The 18,735-nt window shown below is 35.8% G+C and overlaps 2 protein-coding genes across 4 annotated transcripts in view; both read right to left on the bottom strand.

Moving 5' to 3' along the window:
* The window catches only part of LOC125277465 (exportin-5-like), a 54,543-nt gene extending 47,764 nt beyond the window's left edge, over positions 1-6,779 (bottom strand). Inside the window, exons 1-2 of one of the 2 annotated variants that reach the window (XM_048205854.1) lie at positions 6,521-6,779; positions 785-906 (exon numbers count right to left, since the gene is read on the bottom strand). In XM_048205854.1, the coding sequence (XP_048061811.1) occupies positions 785-906; positions 6,521-6,622 (224 nt within the window). In that variant the 5' untranslated portion in view covers positions 6,623-6,779. The remainder of the gene's footprint in view (positions 1-784; positions 907-6,520) is intronic. The other variant, XM_048205855.1, reaches the window with a different exon arrangement.
* Positions 6,780-7,550: 771 nt separating this feature from the next.
* wdr11 (WD repeat domain 11) overlaps positions 7,551-18,735 on the bottom strand; it is a 101,490-nt gene continuing 90,305 nt past the window's right edge. For both annotated transcript variants that reach the window (XM_048205850.1, XM_048205851.1), the window contains exons 24-29: positions 17,785-17,880; positions 13,013-13,178; positions 12,467-12,564; positions 11,465-11,610; positions 10,097-10,176; positions 7,551-8,867 (exon numbers count right to left, since the gene is read on the bottom strand). In XM_048205850.1, coding sequence (XP_048061807.1) covers positions 8,665-8,867; positions 10,097-10,176; positions 11,465-11,610; positions 12,467-12,564; positions 13,013-13,178; positions 17,785-17,880 — 789 coding nt within the window. In that variant the 3' untranslated portion in view covers positions 7,551-8,664. The remainder of the gene's footprint in view (positions 8,868-10,096; positions 10,177-11,464; positions 11,611-12,466; positions 12,565-13,012; positions 13,179-17,784; positions 17,881-18,735) is intronic.

Genomic DNA, 18,735 nt, shown 5'->3' with positions numbered 1-18,735 from the left:
GCAAGCGTGTGTTAGAAATCAGGAATGGTGAGAGAACATTGATATGTTTTTCGTTTCGTCTTCAAACCAAACTTGGGTCTCCAGCAACACAGTTTAAATCTCGTCTGGCTAGAGCTTTTCCCATAATGTTTATGCTTTAGGTCAGTAGGTCAGCTTTTGTGGCTGTTCCAACACATTTGACCACATGAGCGTTTCCACTACAAAAGCAATCTGGTCGAATGCATTTTTGAAGTGGTTGAAAGTGGACAAGCTCAAAATATTTTAGACCACGTTTGCACCTGTATTTAGCGTCGTTCACTTGTGTTCTGATCGACCAAAATGCATCTTAATACCAGGTGTAAACAGGGCCTTCACTGCACAGCTTCTCAAATGTGGCTTTGATCCTTCTGAAATGCCTGAGCCAAAGTTTTGTCATCAGAATGATTTGGTTTAATTCCCTCCCAGAGGCGTCTCACAAGTTTGCGTTCCCAAACACCAGTATCCGAACCAAAGAGAACAAGACAGCGTTTATTTAATTTCTTCTGCACACTTCTGCTGTGAGGCACAAGTCATTTATGATGTATGAAAAAAGAGCCACAGTGGCTTCACTGATGGCAGAAAATTTTATTAGAAATATTCTTCACCAATTTCCCAGGAAGTGACAACTTTATTATCTTGATTTAGAAACATGATTTAGAAACAGTCCTTTATTTGCAAATGTTTTACACACTACTCAAAATTCACAACTTTGGATGCAAGCATAGCTATTGATGCACACACACACTAAAGTGTTTGAGACACTTACTTGACTACATGCTCCAGTATCTGCAGCCCAAAGTGTCTGACCACTGCAGTCTGAGATTTCTCCGCTAACTGAAGACCACATTCAACGCAGAAGGGGCTTTTCTCTTTGAAATCTTCAATAAACTACAACAAGGAAAACTATTGCAACATTTAAAAACACAACAGCATCTAGTAAGGCTGCAACACAACATTCACTGATCAGTATACTCAATTTTGGGGTGACTGTTTCAATACAACAGAACATTTTTATAACCAAAATTCTTAGCGCAGTCATTTGCAATTAAATGGATAGTTCCCCCCAAAAATGAAAAATCTGTCATTAATTACTCACTCTCATGTCAAGACTTTTGTTCATCTTCGGATCACAAATGATCCGAAAATCTTTTGGTGAAATCTGAGAGATTTCTGTCCCTCCATTGGTAGCAACGCAACTACCACTTTGACGCTTCAATAAGTTCATAAAGAGATTGTAAAACTAATCCAGATGAATTGAGTGGTTCAGTCCATTTCTTTTTGAAGAGACACATTCACTATATGATGAACAGATTAAATTTAGGCTTTCTAGCATAAAAAAAAAAAATAAAATAAATAAACATTGCTTATTAATTGTTGTACATTTCTAGCATGTTTAGCACTCAATAGCATGTTTTAGTATGTTGCTAGAAGTGCATCACAGTGTTAAACACATCACTTCCTGTGTTTCCCACAGGATTTTGTGAGACTGTGGTGGGTGGACATCTGTCCCTCTAAGGAAAATTTTGTACATCTTAAATTCAAATGCATAAATCTGGTGCATTCCTGAGAGCAAAATTAAGTGACTAGATCAGTGAAGAAATGTGTTCTTGTGTAAACAGTTTTGTGCTCTAATAGTAATTTATTTATTGGTGATGGTAGGGCACATTAGTCATGTACACAACATACAGGCTAAATGATTGTTCCTAAGTGGTCAAACATGTAGAGTATACATTTAAACCATTAAAAATATGTAGCAAAAGAGGTTACCTTTGATGAATTAATTTATTTCTAGAATAATTAGTAGAGGCATGTATCTATACATCTGTATTTGTGGAACTAATGGTCACTCTTTGATTTTTTTAAACAATCCAGAATGCACTAAACACACTACTTCATTACAGAGAAAAATAAAAAATGAATAGAATTATATAGGGTACAACGGGGCTAAAGGCGCAGCGGGGCAAAAGGCACCTTTGATTTTATTTTCCTCTAAACCACTAGATGGCACAAAAACTAGCCGCAGCACTTTCCTAAACATTCATTTTTTAAAATATACAATCAAATTTGTTTTCTGAGGTAGTTTGATCTAATATTTGATGTTTTTTAAAATGTTGTTTATTTAAGTAGCAAATAAGAATCCATTAAATGAATGTTTGTATTTTCAGACAAAGGTCTTCTTAATGATTTTCAGTTTTGTTCAAGGTAATTCAAGCAACAGTTTTTCAATAACGGAAGAACATGTAAAAGTATGGTATTTGGGGTAAAAAGCGCCCCTGCTGTTGGGGCAAAAGGCACAATAATTAACATGATAATGAATAGCTGACTGACTTTTCCATTTGTTGACGAGACATGGTTAGATTCAGATGGCAAATATCAAATCAAATTGGGTATCCATCTTGGAGATAATACCAATATTTATAATGAAAATCATATTTTTAAATATATTAATCATATCAGAATAACATATAATTTATTGTTACTATTGTAAATCTATATTAAATAGGCTATTATGGGATCTCCTTCAATGCTTTCAGAATCTTTACTGTTTAAAATAATTTTGTTTCTGTATTTCTGCATTTTTAAAATCTACTTTTATATTTTATATATAAAAATATATATCACATAGGCCTATTTTAATGACAGTATATTTACTGAACAAAAATGAATTCTTTTATTTATCAAAATAAACAGGAAAATAGTACAAATTTTGCTATTTATTTTGCATATATTTTGCTAAAGTTATTCTTTTGATCAAGTATTAACCTAGACATTATTAAAAACATTATTTTAGCTAAAGTATTTGTATCAATACTGAGTGCCTTTTACCCCATGCTGGGGAGCCTTTTACCCCGTGTGTGGGGTAAAAGGCCCCCCTCACCACCTCATACATTTATAAGATTTTTTAAACAAAATTGACCACTTTATGATTTTTTTTTTTCACACAAAATATGTTGCTCCATTAATGTCCAATACAAACATATATATTTTCCTGCAATCATATACTTTGAAAGTAGTGAAAAGCACAAATTTTCTTAAGGTGTGCGTTTAGCCCCATTGTACCCTAATCATAAGCTGACCAACAAATAAATAAATAAATAAACTACTGTAGGTGACTTTGCACAGTAATTTTATAAAAATCTAATTGTTAATAAAAAGTTTAAAATTACTATTTGTATTCTAATTGAAATGAAAAAATATATTTATATGTGAATGTAAATAACTATATGTATTTATAATAATAGAAGATTAAAAAACGTTTATTTTAAATGTATTGTGCAGCTTTTTAATGGAGCAACAAAATATAATTGATACGACAGAACAAATAGGCTATTAATAATCTTTCAGTGTGCAAAACCATGATGAAATGCTTCAAAACCATTTTCAAAACACAGCAGCACAAACCGCTTATGCGCATTGCGCTGCGCATTGAAGAGTTCATGGCACAAAGAGAATCCCTGTGTATATCTGCATTTAACAGTTTATTGATCATGTTTCTTCTCACTTTTAAATTTGTTATTGTGCTTGTGACGCCAATTAATAGTCCTTGTGTTGTGCGATCTAACAGACACCTGTAACTGGTACGACATCGTTCAGAAACAGCAAAAAACTCCAGCAAGATAAACACTGACTTCCTGTTAACAGTAGCTGGCGCTATTATTATAACTGAATATTTCAATGTAGATGTGTTCAGGGCAGGACTCTTATCAAAAATGTTAAGTTTGGGGCAGACTGGATGTTGCATGTTTGAGTTACAGCAACTTCCTGTTTCATGGCATTACTAGCATGCATTAACACTTAACTATGTGTGGCTACTAACATGTTTTAACATGTTTCTAGCATGTTTAACACTCACTGTCATATTGTAGTATGTTGCTAGTGTGTCACAGTGTTTAACATGTCACTTCCTGTTGCCAGCAGGTGGTGCTATGACTATAAGTGAATACAGGCATGCAGATGTGCTCAGGGCAGGACTCTTATCAAACATGTTAAGTTTGTTTAGGTTGGGCATTGCATGCAACTTCCTGTTTCAATGCATTAATAGCATGCTTTAACACTTAGCTAAGTGTTGCTAACATCTTTTAACATGTTAAGTTTGGGGCAAATTGGACAATACATGCCTCAGTTACAGCAACTTCCTGTTTCATGGCATTACTAGTATGCATTAACACTTAGCCAAGTGTTGCTACTACCATGTTTTAACCTGATGCTAGGCAGTTTAGCACTTGCTGGCACTTTAAAATGTTGTTAGGAGTCTATAACAGTGGTAAATGTCAATTCCTGTTGCCAGCATGACTACAACTGAATATGGGCATGGACATGTGTTCAGGACAGGACTCTAATCAAACGGGTCACGTTTGGGGCAGATTGGACATTGTTTGCCTGAGTTACAACAAATTACTGTTTCATGGCGAAACATCGAAATTTGTCAGGCAGCCAGGAACAAGCCATTCGACGAAAACTCAAGATTTTCACAATTTAACATCACAAAGCCCTTATGATTACTCTCACCAAATATGAAGACATTCGATTAAAACTCTTGGAGTAATTTGTTAAAGTAGTGATGGGAGAAGCTAAGCTTTTCAAAGCTTCGAATCAACTGACCCATTGCTGGGAGTTTGATTGACAAGCGATCTAACCAATCATAATGCAGAATCCGCCATTTTGTCCGACAAAGCAGTCAGGAGTTAGAAGATTAACCTCGGTGGACTTGAACTTGAAAAATGGTGTGTATTGACGTCTTTCTGCGTTTGAAACAACATTCCTTCTGATGTTCATTCATGTTTATTTGATGCTATAAATTAACTAGTAGGAAGAGATGATCGGTTCACGAGCCGCTTGAGCTGAGGCGCTACAGCGATCTGTCACAACACATTAAAGAGCCACAAAACGTTTTTTATTGTTTGAATTTCTTAAAAAAATTACAATTTGGCGAAGGGTCAATTAAAATGTCTACAGATGTATAAAACTGATCAGAGACCAGGTTAAGCATAGATACTTGTTCAATGGTTCACCACTGGGGGCGATCTCATATTCATCGTTCACAGAGATCATCGCCCCCCAGTGGTGAACCATTGAAATTTCGAAATGTTTCGAAACAGTTATGACGCAACGAAGCCTCGTTTACTGAAACAGGGTTTCTACAGGTTTCATTAAATCTAATTTAATGCTTTTTAATGCCACATATGTCACTAAATGTCGATAGATGATGACATACGGCAATTAGAAAATTCATCATGTCATTGTTGCATTCGCATTCTGCCAAGTGTCAGCCCTTTAGATTTGTTTGCTTCTCTGGTGCTACCCTTTTGTTCACATAATATATTTTAATACAGCCAAATTCCCAATAAGATTGTTTCATCTATATATTTTTTTATGTTTTTGTTGTCAGACAATATGAAATGGTGACTGAAACGCAACCCATTAAGTTTACACAGGGCTCAACATTAAGCCTTGTCATGTGGACACGCGTAAATCGGTCATTCACTTGTACGAGTAAAACAGTAGCTTGTCCGGATTTTTTTTTTTTTGTGGTAGAAATGTAAATTTGTTGTGAAGCAATATCCTTTCAGAATATTGCAGCTTTGACATATGTGAATCTGCATATTTTTGATCGATTACAACTGGATTAAATAATGTTATGGGATTGTTTTAAATATTTTTTGAAAATACAAATATGAAATGTTGGAGGTGAATTATTTTTTAAAAATTAAACTAAACCACCAGTAGGTGGCGTCAAGTAACCGTCTTATTGAGTGGGTCATTGATTCATTCATTCAAACGATTAATTCCAATGGCTGATTCATTCAAGAATGAGTCAGTTGTTTATGAATGGGTCATTGAATCTTTCACTCAACCGATTCATTCAAAACGCTGAATGATTCAGTAATGAAAACAAGGCTGAGTGTTGAGCTTTGGTACTGCTGTGATCTTTGTTTGAAACTATTTTTGCTGCTAAAATGGAACAAAAACAGTCAATGTTCCTTCTAAAATGTAAGTGACTTAATATTAACTACTTGTTAATTGACCTGTTGTATGAAATCAGTGTCATGTTTTTAATCGTGATGGTAGCCTGTAAACGTCAGTCTTGGTTGTGTGGTTTTGCTTAACTGTATCAAGTTATAAAAACTCCACATTTTGAATTTTTACCGCAGTATGTTTAACTGACTTTCTTTTTGCGTGCTTCGCTCATGTTTCCAACAGCGTTTCGTCACTACATTACACAGCCTATTATCATCCACTATCGATCGCCTCTTACACTAAATGTAATAAAATCAGTCATATTCGCGTTTTGCAATTCATAAAGGTATCGAAATCGCGCATCACTACGGTAAAGTACCTGGAAATGGTACAACTGCACAAATATCGCATTTTGAAGGTCGTGCTATGGAGACATTTTGCCACACCTAATTCTGAAACCCATATCAGATGTAAAATTTCGCCAGTTCTGACGCGTGTGCAAAGTTTCGTGAGTTTTCGAGCATGTTTAGTATTATTAATTCACCTTAAGGGCCTCCAGGCGGTATGTCTGACTGGATTCTGCCTCCATCATCACATTCACTGCCTTTATAAGATCATCGCACAAAGCACGTATCGGTTCGGCCATGGCTTTCAAGCCCGCCCTGCAGACGGTAGACTACACCAGCAGACTAGTAAAATGTTATTGCACGCTTCACTACTACTTCTACCTCTATGGATGTGCATTAAACTAAACTTGGTAGGTCTCTGCTGTCTGTGGACCGCCTTAATGAAGATGGCGGAAGTTACGTGACGTCTGAGGATTGTAGTTTTTTCAATGTTCCTGACATTAAAAAACTACAAGTTAGTAAAAATAATTAAAAAAGTTAGTTTTACATTCGCTGGATATGCGCTTTTCTGTCTCTGTTCAATAGAGACGACATTCTTACACATATATAGATACCACAGTTAGTTTAAATAATATTTAACAAATATATACTGGCAAAAATGACTACATTATTCGGATGTGTCCGTCTAAAAAATCCTTCCATTTCGTTTTCAATCAAACATACCAGATCGCTTGAAAGAACTTAATTGCGTCATATTTGCAAAAACATTTGAAATCGGTTTATGAAAGGCTCATTTCTACAAGTTTGACCTTATTTATTTGGACGATGTCTTTCCTTGACCAGCAGGTGCCGTCAGTACACAGTGTTTCGAGCGCTTTGAAACCGAATCATTTTGCGAATCGATTGGTTCAGTGTCTAAAAGCGCTCTCTCCTCCATCACTACTGATAAATAGTACAGAGCTGGAGTTCTTTTGACATGTGTTACAGGAGTTTATCCTCAAAAACTAAGCAGTGTTTCGTGTTTGTGAATTTAAAAGTTTAGTAATTGCTTATTTACACTCGTCCCAGATTTACTGACATTAAAGCAAAAGTGTAGAAGTTCGCAGTCAGCCATAATTAAACTATTTCATGAGCCTTTTTCTCCTTACATATGAAATATGGCCCATTAATAAAACTGAGCTATTTTATAAAAAAATAAATAAAAAAACATGAGAGGAAATCAAAATGGATGGTACAGGCTGAATTTATTACTTTGCATATATACATGCAGTATATCCATACAGTAAGCTCAAACACCTGGGACATTAATTACAAATGTTTAAATAGGAACATTTAAATGATAAAGTCATGAATCATTACTCACAATCATACCAAAACAAGGCAATAATCATAATTCAACACATGAATTACTCATTAAAAAAAGAAGAAAAAAAAAAAAAAATTCCATTTTTATATCGGACACAAAGGTGGTGTCACAAACATGAAGTGTTTGTAGTCACATCTCATTTCAACAGGACAATATCCAAAAACAGCAACTCTCTGAGATCTGAAGCTACGTGGAAACATCATACAAACAAAACACTGCATCAAACTCAAAACACAAAACAACTGCATGAACAAGTGCAATCCAACTACACAATTAAGTTAATGGCTGAGAGGAAAAATAGGGGTTTATTCTATATTACATGAATACAGCCAACAAACCACAAACAATCAATGAAAGGCATATACAACATTACTGAAGGAACAGCACTCATCTGAATTACATCACACAGAGGAGTGGATGAGTTATGAATTTGTTGTTTTTCATTTAAATTTTAACCATGTAACTATCAAATAACCATATAATAACCATTTATGTAACTTACAGTGATGCTCATGAAACCTTTAAAGAATATGTCAGGGTCATAATTCACCCTAATTATGTTTTGTTTAATGGTTTAAAATGGTTCCATAATCTGAAAGTATAGGCATATTTAGTGTCAAACATATAATAATCAATTTTAAAGGTTCTTAAAATGTTTTATTAATTATTGTCATTATTTATTTATTTTTTGGTTTGTTTTAAATCACTATGAAAATATATATTTGGTCGATAAACTAAGTGCAAGAACAGGTTTGGAATACATTACAGCAGGATAACGGGAATGTTTTCGGACACAACACACCTGACAACCAGCGGAGAAGACAACTATGAACCAGACAAACCACTTGAAACTGCATGAAAAGATGTGTTTGTGTTTGATGATTACTAGCATGCTTGTGGGTGTGATAAGGACGAGATTTGAAGATATTATGAATCTTGAATTTTATGGTTTTCCTCTTCTTCCCCACTGGCAAGTCATTCTATGTTCACAAGAGGTCTGTCGTCCTCCTCCTCGCTGGGACTGGGCTCTGGCCCCATACCCTCTGTTTGGGAAAGCTCATCCAGCAGCTGCTTCCCTCTCTCTCCCGCCCGAGACGCCCAAAGCACGGCGCCCTGTTTCAGCCCGATGGAGCGAAGCAGTTTAGCGTAGTCCACAAAGGCTGCACCTATGAGCTTATGTGGAGATGCTGTGGTTAAGGAAGACTGGGAGTAAGAAAGTAATACAAGTAAAAAGAAAAAGTCACCGTTATCTCTTGATACTTCTTACAGCCCACCGTGACCCCTAAAAATATGTGGAAACTTAAATGGACTCCAAGAAACTTAGGCAAAGGGTGTCTTGTAAGACGGTGGTCCATTTTCAAGAGTTTCTAAAAACATTTTTAAAGGTGAAGTATGTTATTATTTTATGTTAAAATACATTTTCTTAACCCAGTTTGTTCATCGACTACTATTAGTACACCATTCATGGGTTTATCTGCCCCTAAAGTGCAAACATTGAGCCTCTCAGACATCATCTAAACATTAAGAGAGGTCCATCAATCTCTTTCCAGCTCAACCTATAGCGTGTGTTTGGGGGCGTGGCTACTGTAGCAGGCGGAGCCAGAGGGTGTTTAGCCGCAGTGGGACCATGACTGATGTGTTACATGGGAAAAGACATTCAACTTCGGTTTCAGAAGTGGAAGCCAAAACTTGCTACATTTATATGTTCAAAGATTAAACAGGTCTTGAACACGTCAAAGTGAGCAGAGCATTGAGATGCTTCACGCTACAATGGACGCTTCAATACAACATCATGCACCTGTTCAGAAAGACAAATGTACCAGTTTAAAATATTTACTTTACCCCTGGCTTAAGCTAGTCCCAGTCTAAAATGCATGTTTGAGATGTTTTAACTGAAAGCATGTCTTAAAATATGTCAGTCATTGTTTTGTCTCAAGATGCACACCAGTGATATATATATATATATATATATATATATATATATATATATATATATATATATATATATATATATATATATATATATATATATATATATTTTTTTTTTTTTTTTTTCCTAGGGTACCTTTATAAAAGCTACTTAAATTTCCTAAGGATTAATCCTGGATTAGTTTAAGCCCTGTCTGTGAAACCAGTCCATAATGTGTCCAATGCAGACAGACTGTCAAACAGCTGCGGTGAAGAGAAAGACTTTTGTGTCAACATTCAGGAGAACATTAGCATATAGCCTCAAGCTAACAGACATGACCTAATATGATTTCATGGGATCTTTATTATTTTAGTTAAAAATGTGTATAAAATACTAGTGATAATGGGGGAAAAAAAATGCAACATTAGTTTTACATTTTAAATAGAGCCCTGCTGCATTTTGCTGTTTGAAAAACTGGAAGATGCATCAGAAGGATATTAACGTCGTCATTTGTCTCCATCACACCATATTTCAAGCAGGCTTCGAGAAAGAGTGCAGCACGGTCGAAATATCTCATGCTGTCGGGAAATATAAAGATATATTAGAGACAAATCTGAGCATCGTGTCCTTTATCATGCACATTCAAATGTAATGGCGTTTAGGAAAGGATGTGTCAATCAATATTGTATGTGTTTGGAAAAAATGCATAATTCTGAGCGACACATTAAGACAAATTCTCACTTAAAAATTCATTATGCAATTTTAAATGAAATGTTCACCCAATCATGTTATTTAAAACCCATAAGACTTTTAGAACACACAAAGGAAAAGTTCTGAAGAATTACCATGCTGTTCCAAAAGAACAAAAAAGCACCATAATGTAGTATAGTCCAAATCTTCTGAAGACAATATCTTTGAGTGATGAACAGATCAAAATGTTATTGCTATTCACTGATAATCTTTCTCTCTGCTGTAGCTCTTACATCTCATTCACATTTCTGCATATTTAAAACTTGGCATATGCTATGTTAAAGGGTTAGTTCACCCAAAAATGAAATTTCTGTCATTAATTACTCACCCTCATGTCGTTCTACACCCGTAAGACCTTTGTTCATCTTCAGAACACAAATGAATATATTGTTGATGAAATCAAAGAAGGTTTTTGTTTTGTTCCCCATAGAAAGTAATGTAATTACTGTCATTCAATGTCCAGAAAGGTACTAAAGACATCGTTAAAAAATTCTACGTGATTACAGTGGTACAACCTTAATTTTATGAAGCGTCGAGAATACTTTTTATGTGCAAAAACTAAACAAAAATAATGACTTTATTCAACAATATCTTCTCTTCTGTGTCATTCTCCTACGCCGTTTACATTCAGCGCTTCCAGATTCTATGTCCCAACGTCGGCTCAGTCACGCTGACTATTTTAACAATGTCTTCAGTACATTTCTGGACCTTGAAAGTGTTGATTATATTGCCGTCTATGGACCGTCATATACCTCTTGAATTTCATCAAAAATATCTTAATTTGTGTTCTGAAGATGAACGAAGGTCTTACGGGTTTGGAACAACATGAGGGTGAGTAATTAATGACACAATTTTCATTTTTGAGTGAACTAACCCTTTAAGTTGGATGTTAATGATGCCACACCAATATTCTGCAAAACATTTCCTTTTGTGTTCCGCGAAAGAAAGAAATTCCCATACGGTTTTGAAACAGCATGAGAATTTTGTTTATGTATGCATTTATTTATTTCCTATTATTCCTGTGGGAGATAACAAACTAAACCACAACATGGATGAATGGTGATACACTCAATGGGCTAGACAAAAAAAAAATCAAGAAGGAAAAGTAATGCCCACCTGTGGAGCATCTCGCCCACTTTTTGAAAGCATCCTAATGAGAGCAGGACCAGGATGGCCTTTGACTTCAGATTAACCTGAGGAGAACACAGATGCTCCGCCCAGCGCTTCAGCACATCTGAACCTTCTGCTGGGTTCAGACGCACCTGAGAGAGAGAGAGAGATTAAGAAATATGAGATTCAGAGCATGAATCTTCCTCACTATTCACAGATCGTTTGATGCATACTGATCACAACAAACTGCAATCTAATTGGCTAATTGTTTGGCTGCTCCATTCTAACTGGTTGGCTTCCACATCATTTTCCAGTGTCAGGAGGACGACTTTTTATTAGTCCATCAGGAAACAAAGTTATGTTTATATAAGAAAGCAGGTGGATATAATGAGTGCTACCGCAGAAAATCTGCACCGGTTACTTCAGAGAAATGGAAACTCACAAAGCCTATGCACACTTTGCCACTTGCCACGTTTAGTACTGTGTCATCCTCAATTTCAGATTTATCTGTCTTTGGCACATAAAAATCTGTGGTTGGTTATCTAAATAGGTAGTTATTGGCCAGAACAAGCGGCAAAGACTTTTTGTCAATAGTCAAAAGTCTGGTTTATAGCTCTATATAATGTAATGCTTTCCAAACCTTTTCTGGCGCTTTTATAGAGAAAAATATTTTTAAGCCCCTCACCCGCATACCCACATAAAGACTCTCAGAAATGACCTTACTTGCAAAATCCTTTAGGATTTACTTGAAACATTGTAATTTATACAGTACTACAACTTCTCAACTTCAAAGTGCTTCTCTTTGTGTTTATGATTTGAAGTCTCAAAGACTGAAGACATGTTGTAGCGGTCGTGACATTTAAAGTAGATTTATCGTCTGCTTTACGTTTACCGGGTAGTTCTTTCTCAAATCCTTTCTCTTATATTTATACACAGCTACATGCACTGTGAATATATCATGAACATTTGATATATCAGCCGGCTCTAGATTGTGTTTGCTCGAGGTACCTTCGCCAGCCAGGCAGCACGGTTCCACTCTCCATATGTCTGCAGATAACGACAAGCATCCGCCGCTTTGTCAATCAGGCAGAGCAACTGCACACCCTCTGAGAGTCAATAAAGGGAGGAAATGAAACACAGTCAGAAGCATTTGTGTGGAATAGGGCTGATGTGTTCTTGTCATGTCTTGTTAGTCTCTATTTTTTAATGCAGAATATGCAATATCATTTATTCTCTTTCTTTATGAATAAAAACAAGTATTTATCTTTTCTTTTCTTTTTTTTTTGGTTTGAAATAAGGCTGGACATGTTTTCATGACATTCACCCAGGCAGCCTTCTAAGATAGCATGTTCTGACTAAATTCAGGCAGCACTGCATGTATAATATCTATTATTGATAAGGCAATCCCAGAATACAATATAGGCTTGTATCCTATAAAATATAGGGATATATGAACTACTTTTATGATACTTTCTTGTTCTTGAGTTTACAGCAATTGATCAATGTCTGTTTTCATTGTATGGAAAAGCATAGCTTGGACAAATAATGCCCCACCTGCCAGCTTGCCATTGGCGATCATGTTTGTGGCCACCAGTTTAATGGTGCTCTGAGACGGGCCGGATGAGGTGATGGTGGTCACCAGACAGGCTTTCAGAGAGTCGCAGTAGTAGCTGGAGTTATCTGCACTGGTCTCCAAGAGCAACTGCACCGCACGGTCCGTCTGATGAACAAAGAGAATGCAATGTTTATTCTGAATATTATTTGTGAACTGATGTGTTTTAAATTTTAATTAATAGAACACTGATGTCATATTTCGGTTGGCCATATTTGATAAAAGTAATAAGACTCTAATTAACAGCTTTCAGAGGCTTTAATCAATCATGCTGTGTTCACCATCATTTTTGAGATCACTAGTAATCTATCATTTCTTTCAAGTAAATACTCTTTCATATTAGTTCTTCTCCAGATTCCCTTGTTTATGACTCTCTAAAGCATTCTTGAAAGGACAGCTATGAATGATGGATTTCCCCCCTACAGGTCCTTCAGACAGCAGGAGACTGCAGAACAGGGCCATGTGTGAGGCGTGCCAGTTTGCGTGCTGTTCATGGGAAAAACAACTACTGAACCAATGCCCATTAAAGCAGCCCAGGCATATTAACGGCCACCAAAGTACTGTATATTTGGTGACCCATTTTTAATTTTTAAGAGAACACCACCATCTGCAATCGATTAATTAGTTAATGATCTCCTCTCGCTCTGCCCCTCCTGTATATGTTCCTTCAGCTATCGTGAGAAGGGTATAGTGATAATCGCACATGCACTGCAGAGAAATATACACTCCGTCTGAAATCGAATAATTCACTACTATATAGTATGTGAAAAACATTACGCCAAAAGATTAGTATGTCCAAATACACAGTATTTGAAAACAGTTGACGGGATGACTTCCACTAAGACTCAGAAGTGTGACACTTTACTATCCCATGAGGCCACGGGAGAGGATTTATGAATAGCAGTGAAGAGACCCAACTGTTGGTGGTAGGTCATGTGACAGTAACAACACGGCAGATGTAGTATGTCCGAATTTCATTCATACTACCCATATTCATACTATATAGCAGATACTTTTTTAACAGTTGCGAAGTAAATTCAAGGTTAGTACCTACTCAGACAGTATGTGATTTTGATGCACTGATAGAGAGAGAAAGATGTTCTCCAGTATTACAGTGGACACAGGGTGAGCGATATACCAGTTGACAAAATAAACCAATATAATTTTGACAACAGGCAGTGTTGGGGAAAGTTACTTTTAAAAGTAATGCATTACAATATTGTGTTACTCCCTAAAAAAGTAACTAATTGTGTTTTACGGAAAGTAATGCATTACTGTACATTACTTTTATGTTTTTTTTCTGACCTGGGTGGGGCTTATTTCTTTGATTTTTAATAACAAAAAAAACGTTTTGGCAAATGTGAAGGCCCTTTCTAACCAAAAGTGAAATGAATAAGTGAATGCAAATTCACACTTGTACAGTAGAGGGCGCAGCTCAAGCAAACCTTTCAGCTATGCTGCCTTTATGGATTACAGAATAATAGGATACAGGAGAAGTAAGTTAAACACTCTTATTTGAGCCATTTTTGCTTATTGAAATGGTTGAATTGAATCAATCAATAAATGGGAAAACAACGTAACTTGCGTTACTTATTTGAAAAAGTACATTTAACAGAAATGCGTTACTTGAAAAAAGTAATTGGTTACCAGTGTTGGGGGTAATGTTACAAATAACTTGAGTTATGTAATCAGATTACTTTTTTCAACTAGTAAAGTCACACATTACTTTTTCAATTTTATTGACTGACCGCTCTCCTGTCCTCATGTTGAGAGAAATAAAGTGCAGAGGTGTTGTGTGCGCTGTGTGAACATGATGGTTATTGTAGTTCTAGACTAAATGTGGACATGCATTCACTTGCACGAAAATATTTAGTATTCCTCAAAATGAATAAAAACAGTGAAATGCAAACTCAGAATTTTATGCAAACCTGTAATAGTTAACTATATTAAATTACACAAATATACTTTATGTATACCTATGTCTTTGCTGTTGACCTTCAATGATCAAATTCAACCATACTAAGAGATTTAGAAATAAGAGTGTTGAACTTCCTTCTCCTGTATCCTAATCCAAGGTTTGAAAGGTTTGTTTGAGCTGCTCCCTCTACTGTACAGGCGTAAATATGCTTTTCCTTCAGCTTGAGACATGTAATCAGATTACTTTTTTCAAGTAACTAGTAAAGTAACACTTGTAATGCATTACTAACAAACAGTGACAAAAGGTATACATTTTGTATTATTATCTCGACCGGTTATGCTCACGTGAGAGTACAGTGTTGTGCCGTCACAAAAGTTGATCCTTTTCATAAGTTTTGCCTTGCCAGTTTAAACTTTCAAGCAATTTTACAAAGTTCAAGTGCAATAAGTCGCTCATGTGCATCCTGGTGTTTTTGCTCAAATGTTCTTGGTAGACTGCACGTCTAAACATAAGTTTTAAAAACACTGTAACGACTGAGACAAATCAGACACAATTATTTGTCATAGTTAACCAATAATTGTTTAAAGCACTCTGGGGCCTGTCCCCCATCCCCCGAGAAGTTCTTAGTTACAAGTTTTATTGCACTAAACCCCCGGTATACTTCAAACAAAATCGAAAAACGAACTGATGTGATGTTATTTCGAACAAAATCAGGCCAAAACGAAGTTCGTTTTGTAAGTTCAAAACGGCTTGCCAAAGTGTACTTTCAGGAAAAGTTCGCTCCAGCTGCAAAACATCTTTGTACTACCATTGGTCACAGTGATGACAACGTAATAGGAGGTGTGCGCTGAGGCTCCACCTTCATTCGTGTGGGACGCGTCCTTGACTCATTTGATCTGTAGACTTCTTTGAGGTAAGAGCTCCGCTGGTGAAAACATGAACACACTGGATAGATGCTTTATAGAACAAAATGAAGTTGTGCTTGTGAAGAAATGAGGCACTAACACCGTTTTTCATGTTTGATACTGTAAAGCTGCTTGATTTTAAGCAATCTATTGAATAAAGTGCTATATGAAGATTTGACGTGACTGGAGTGCTAACATTCCCATGCTGTTATGATCAGATGCTTTTCTTATGCTTTCTATAATAAATGCTTACTGTTTTCTCATTTTTGTTGTGTTTATTTTGTTACTGACAAGAAAGTGCACGGCACATATTTACATATTCATCTAACCGTCACTCTCAGCAGTGTGGGCGGCGTCAGATGTTCGTTTACAGTATATCGCTGGTCACGCATTTCGAACTTCGTTTTACCCCTAAACGAAGAACGAAAAAGAACTTCGTTTGAAGTATACCGGGGCCTTAAAGAATGTGGTTGCCACATTGAGAGCAGAGAAGAAACACACGAAAACGTACACCTTTCCTGCATTATCCCCACATAACACAGAATCTCTTGCGTTAATGTATAGACAGACTGTTCTATAAATGAACATGCACATCCCCAGGAAATGGTATCCATTATTAACGTGTACTATATTACACTCATTGTATTCACATGTTTTATGATACATTTAAGGTAACTTCAATTATGTCATGTTTAGTGTCTATGGGTTCGTATCGAGAAGATTTAAATGCTTGTGTATGCGGTATGTCCATACCTGTGCAACACATCAGTAGTACAAGAATCTTTAATAGTTTCTTCAGAAACTCAGCTAATTAATCTCGCTCGGTCATAAAAGCCCCTACAAGGGGGTGTGTTGTCACCTGGAAATACAACATCTTCATTGGTCCGGTCTGAGGAATTACTGAGGAAACTGATGATTCTTTTCCAGATTGTCTTTGACTTTTTCCTATAGCTCCATGAATGGTTCCCCTTCCGGTTCAACTCCTTCATTACTCATTCTTACCTATGTATGTGTGTGACCTTTGTGTATGTTATGTGTTTGTTAGTTTAGTTATGTGTTTGTGAGTTAGTTAATAAAGAATTGTGCACAGGACATGTTTGGTTCTGACTCCGTCTGCTAATAAATTGCCTCTTAAGTGATTTAGATCCTGACTACATGCTCTGAGTAGTACGGTACAATAAGAATGATGCATTTCCATAACCTGAAAATGAACATTTCTTAGAATTAATAAACAATCAACACTGAGTGTCCACTGAACGAACAGGTTAATTGACTGTAATATCAATCTTAATGTAGCTAAATCAGTTAATCTGATTAACGGATTTACATATTCATAATTAATCAAAATTAATAATCATAATGAGTTATGAATAATTATTAATATTTCCCCTTTGAGTTCATTCGCTACAACACAATGACAGATGATATATTGCTGGTAAATCATAAGCTATCACTGTTATTTGACTAGGAAATAGTTATTTTCTTATCTCTAAAAAGTAACATTAAACCAGTAAATAGATAAATTATCAATCTATGAATTAAACCTAGCCACACTACCAAAAAATTCTTAAACATCATTGAATTTTGACAAATTAATATTCTTGTCCTTAATAATGACTACTGCACAAGAGAAACTAGTATGAACTGAACTAGAAATATGAACAGCAGCAGTGACCAATGTGTCCACATTAAATTCACACTGGTGTTTTTAGGAATATTAATAATAATAATAATAATAATAATAATAATAATAATGATAAATGTATTACTATTAGATATTATTATCTATTACAATTGCAATACAACTTATAATTTCATAATAAGTACATTAATAATTTTACTTTACCCTACAGTGGTATGTAAACTCCATCAGAAGTGTGCAGTTACTCACTTGTCCCAGCAGCAGCAGCTGGTCAGCACACTTTTTAGTGTGTTCATAGCTGGACCTTTTCACTTCTTGCAGACGAACTCGCTCCAGCTGAAACCTCTAAATGAGAGAAAGAAGAAATGAGAGAAGTCATTTTGTGCTCCGCAGATGAATGTTCTGGGTGACATGTCTTAGTAATTCATTACAGTAATCATACTAGTAAAGCATTACTGCCCAACACTCCCCCCATTGGTCTTGATTCACAATCACTTGATTCTATTGAACCCTGCTGCATTTGCATTTATTGCATCACAAACGTGCACAGCACATGATAGAAAACAGAAGTCGGGTCAGTATATTGTGATTTATTATGCATTTGGTGCTTTTATATACAGCAGAGTGAACAACACTTATGTCAACTGTGAAAAGCGGCTTTTTGCTGCTTGCAAACGGAATCTTTTGAGGAGAAGGTGAATATTAAACTTATATTTCAAAAGAATGAACAAAATCCTGTTTTGATCTGATCCGATCCACATTAAGAGATAAAAGCAGCCAAATCAGGACTGAGATGATTTGAAACTCTTGTTCCACATTGAAGAGAATGTTTCTAAAGATAGGTGTACCTTATTGATCCCTCAGTGGAAAGTCATATTTTATTCTTTATAGAGAACTGGCAGAGATTAATTTGAATTATCAATCAACACTTCAAATGACACCCGACTCGTACAGCTTCATTCTGCTGTTTCTCATTTTTCCGTTACACAAACTGCTAAAATATGCAGTGTTATTTTACAAAGCAACTTTAAAAGCCTCGTTCCCAGCTTTATCTCGCAATGTCTCAGCAAATAAATCAGAAAATAATTAAATTTAGATGGTGTCTTTAAAAACATTCTTGTGAGAAGTATAACATTATCAAACAGACCACTTTCTCAACCACACACTGGAAAAACAAACTTTGCTAATCGAGCCCTGCAG

This window comes from Megalobrama amblycephala, linkage group LG10 (genome assembly GCF_018812025.1).
Source record: "Megalobrama amblycephala isolate DHTTF-2021 linkage group LG10, ASM1881202v1, whole genome shotgun sequence".
Lineage (NCBI taxonomy): Eukaryota > Metazoa > Chordata > Actinopteri > Cypriniformes > Xenocyprididae > Megalobrama > Megalobrama amblycephala.
Note: the sequence above shows the minus strand (reverse complement) of the source record. Positions and strands in the feature narration are given on the sequence as shown.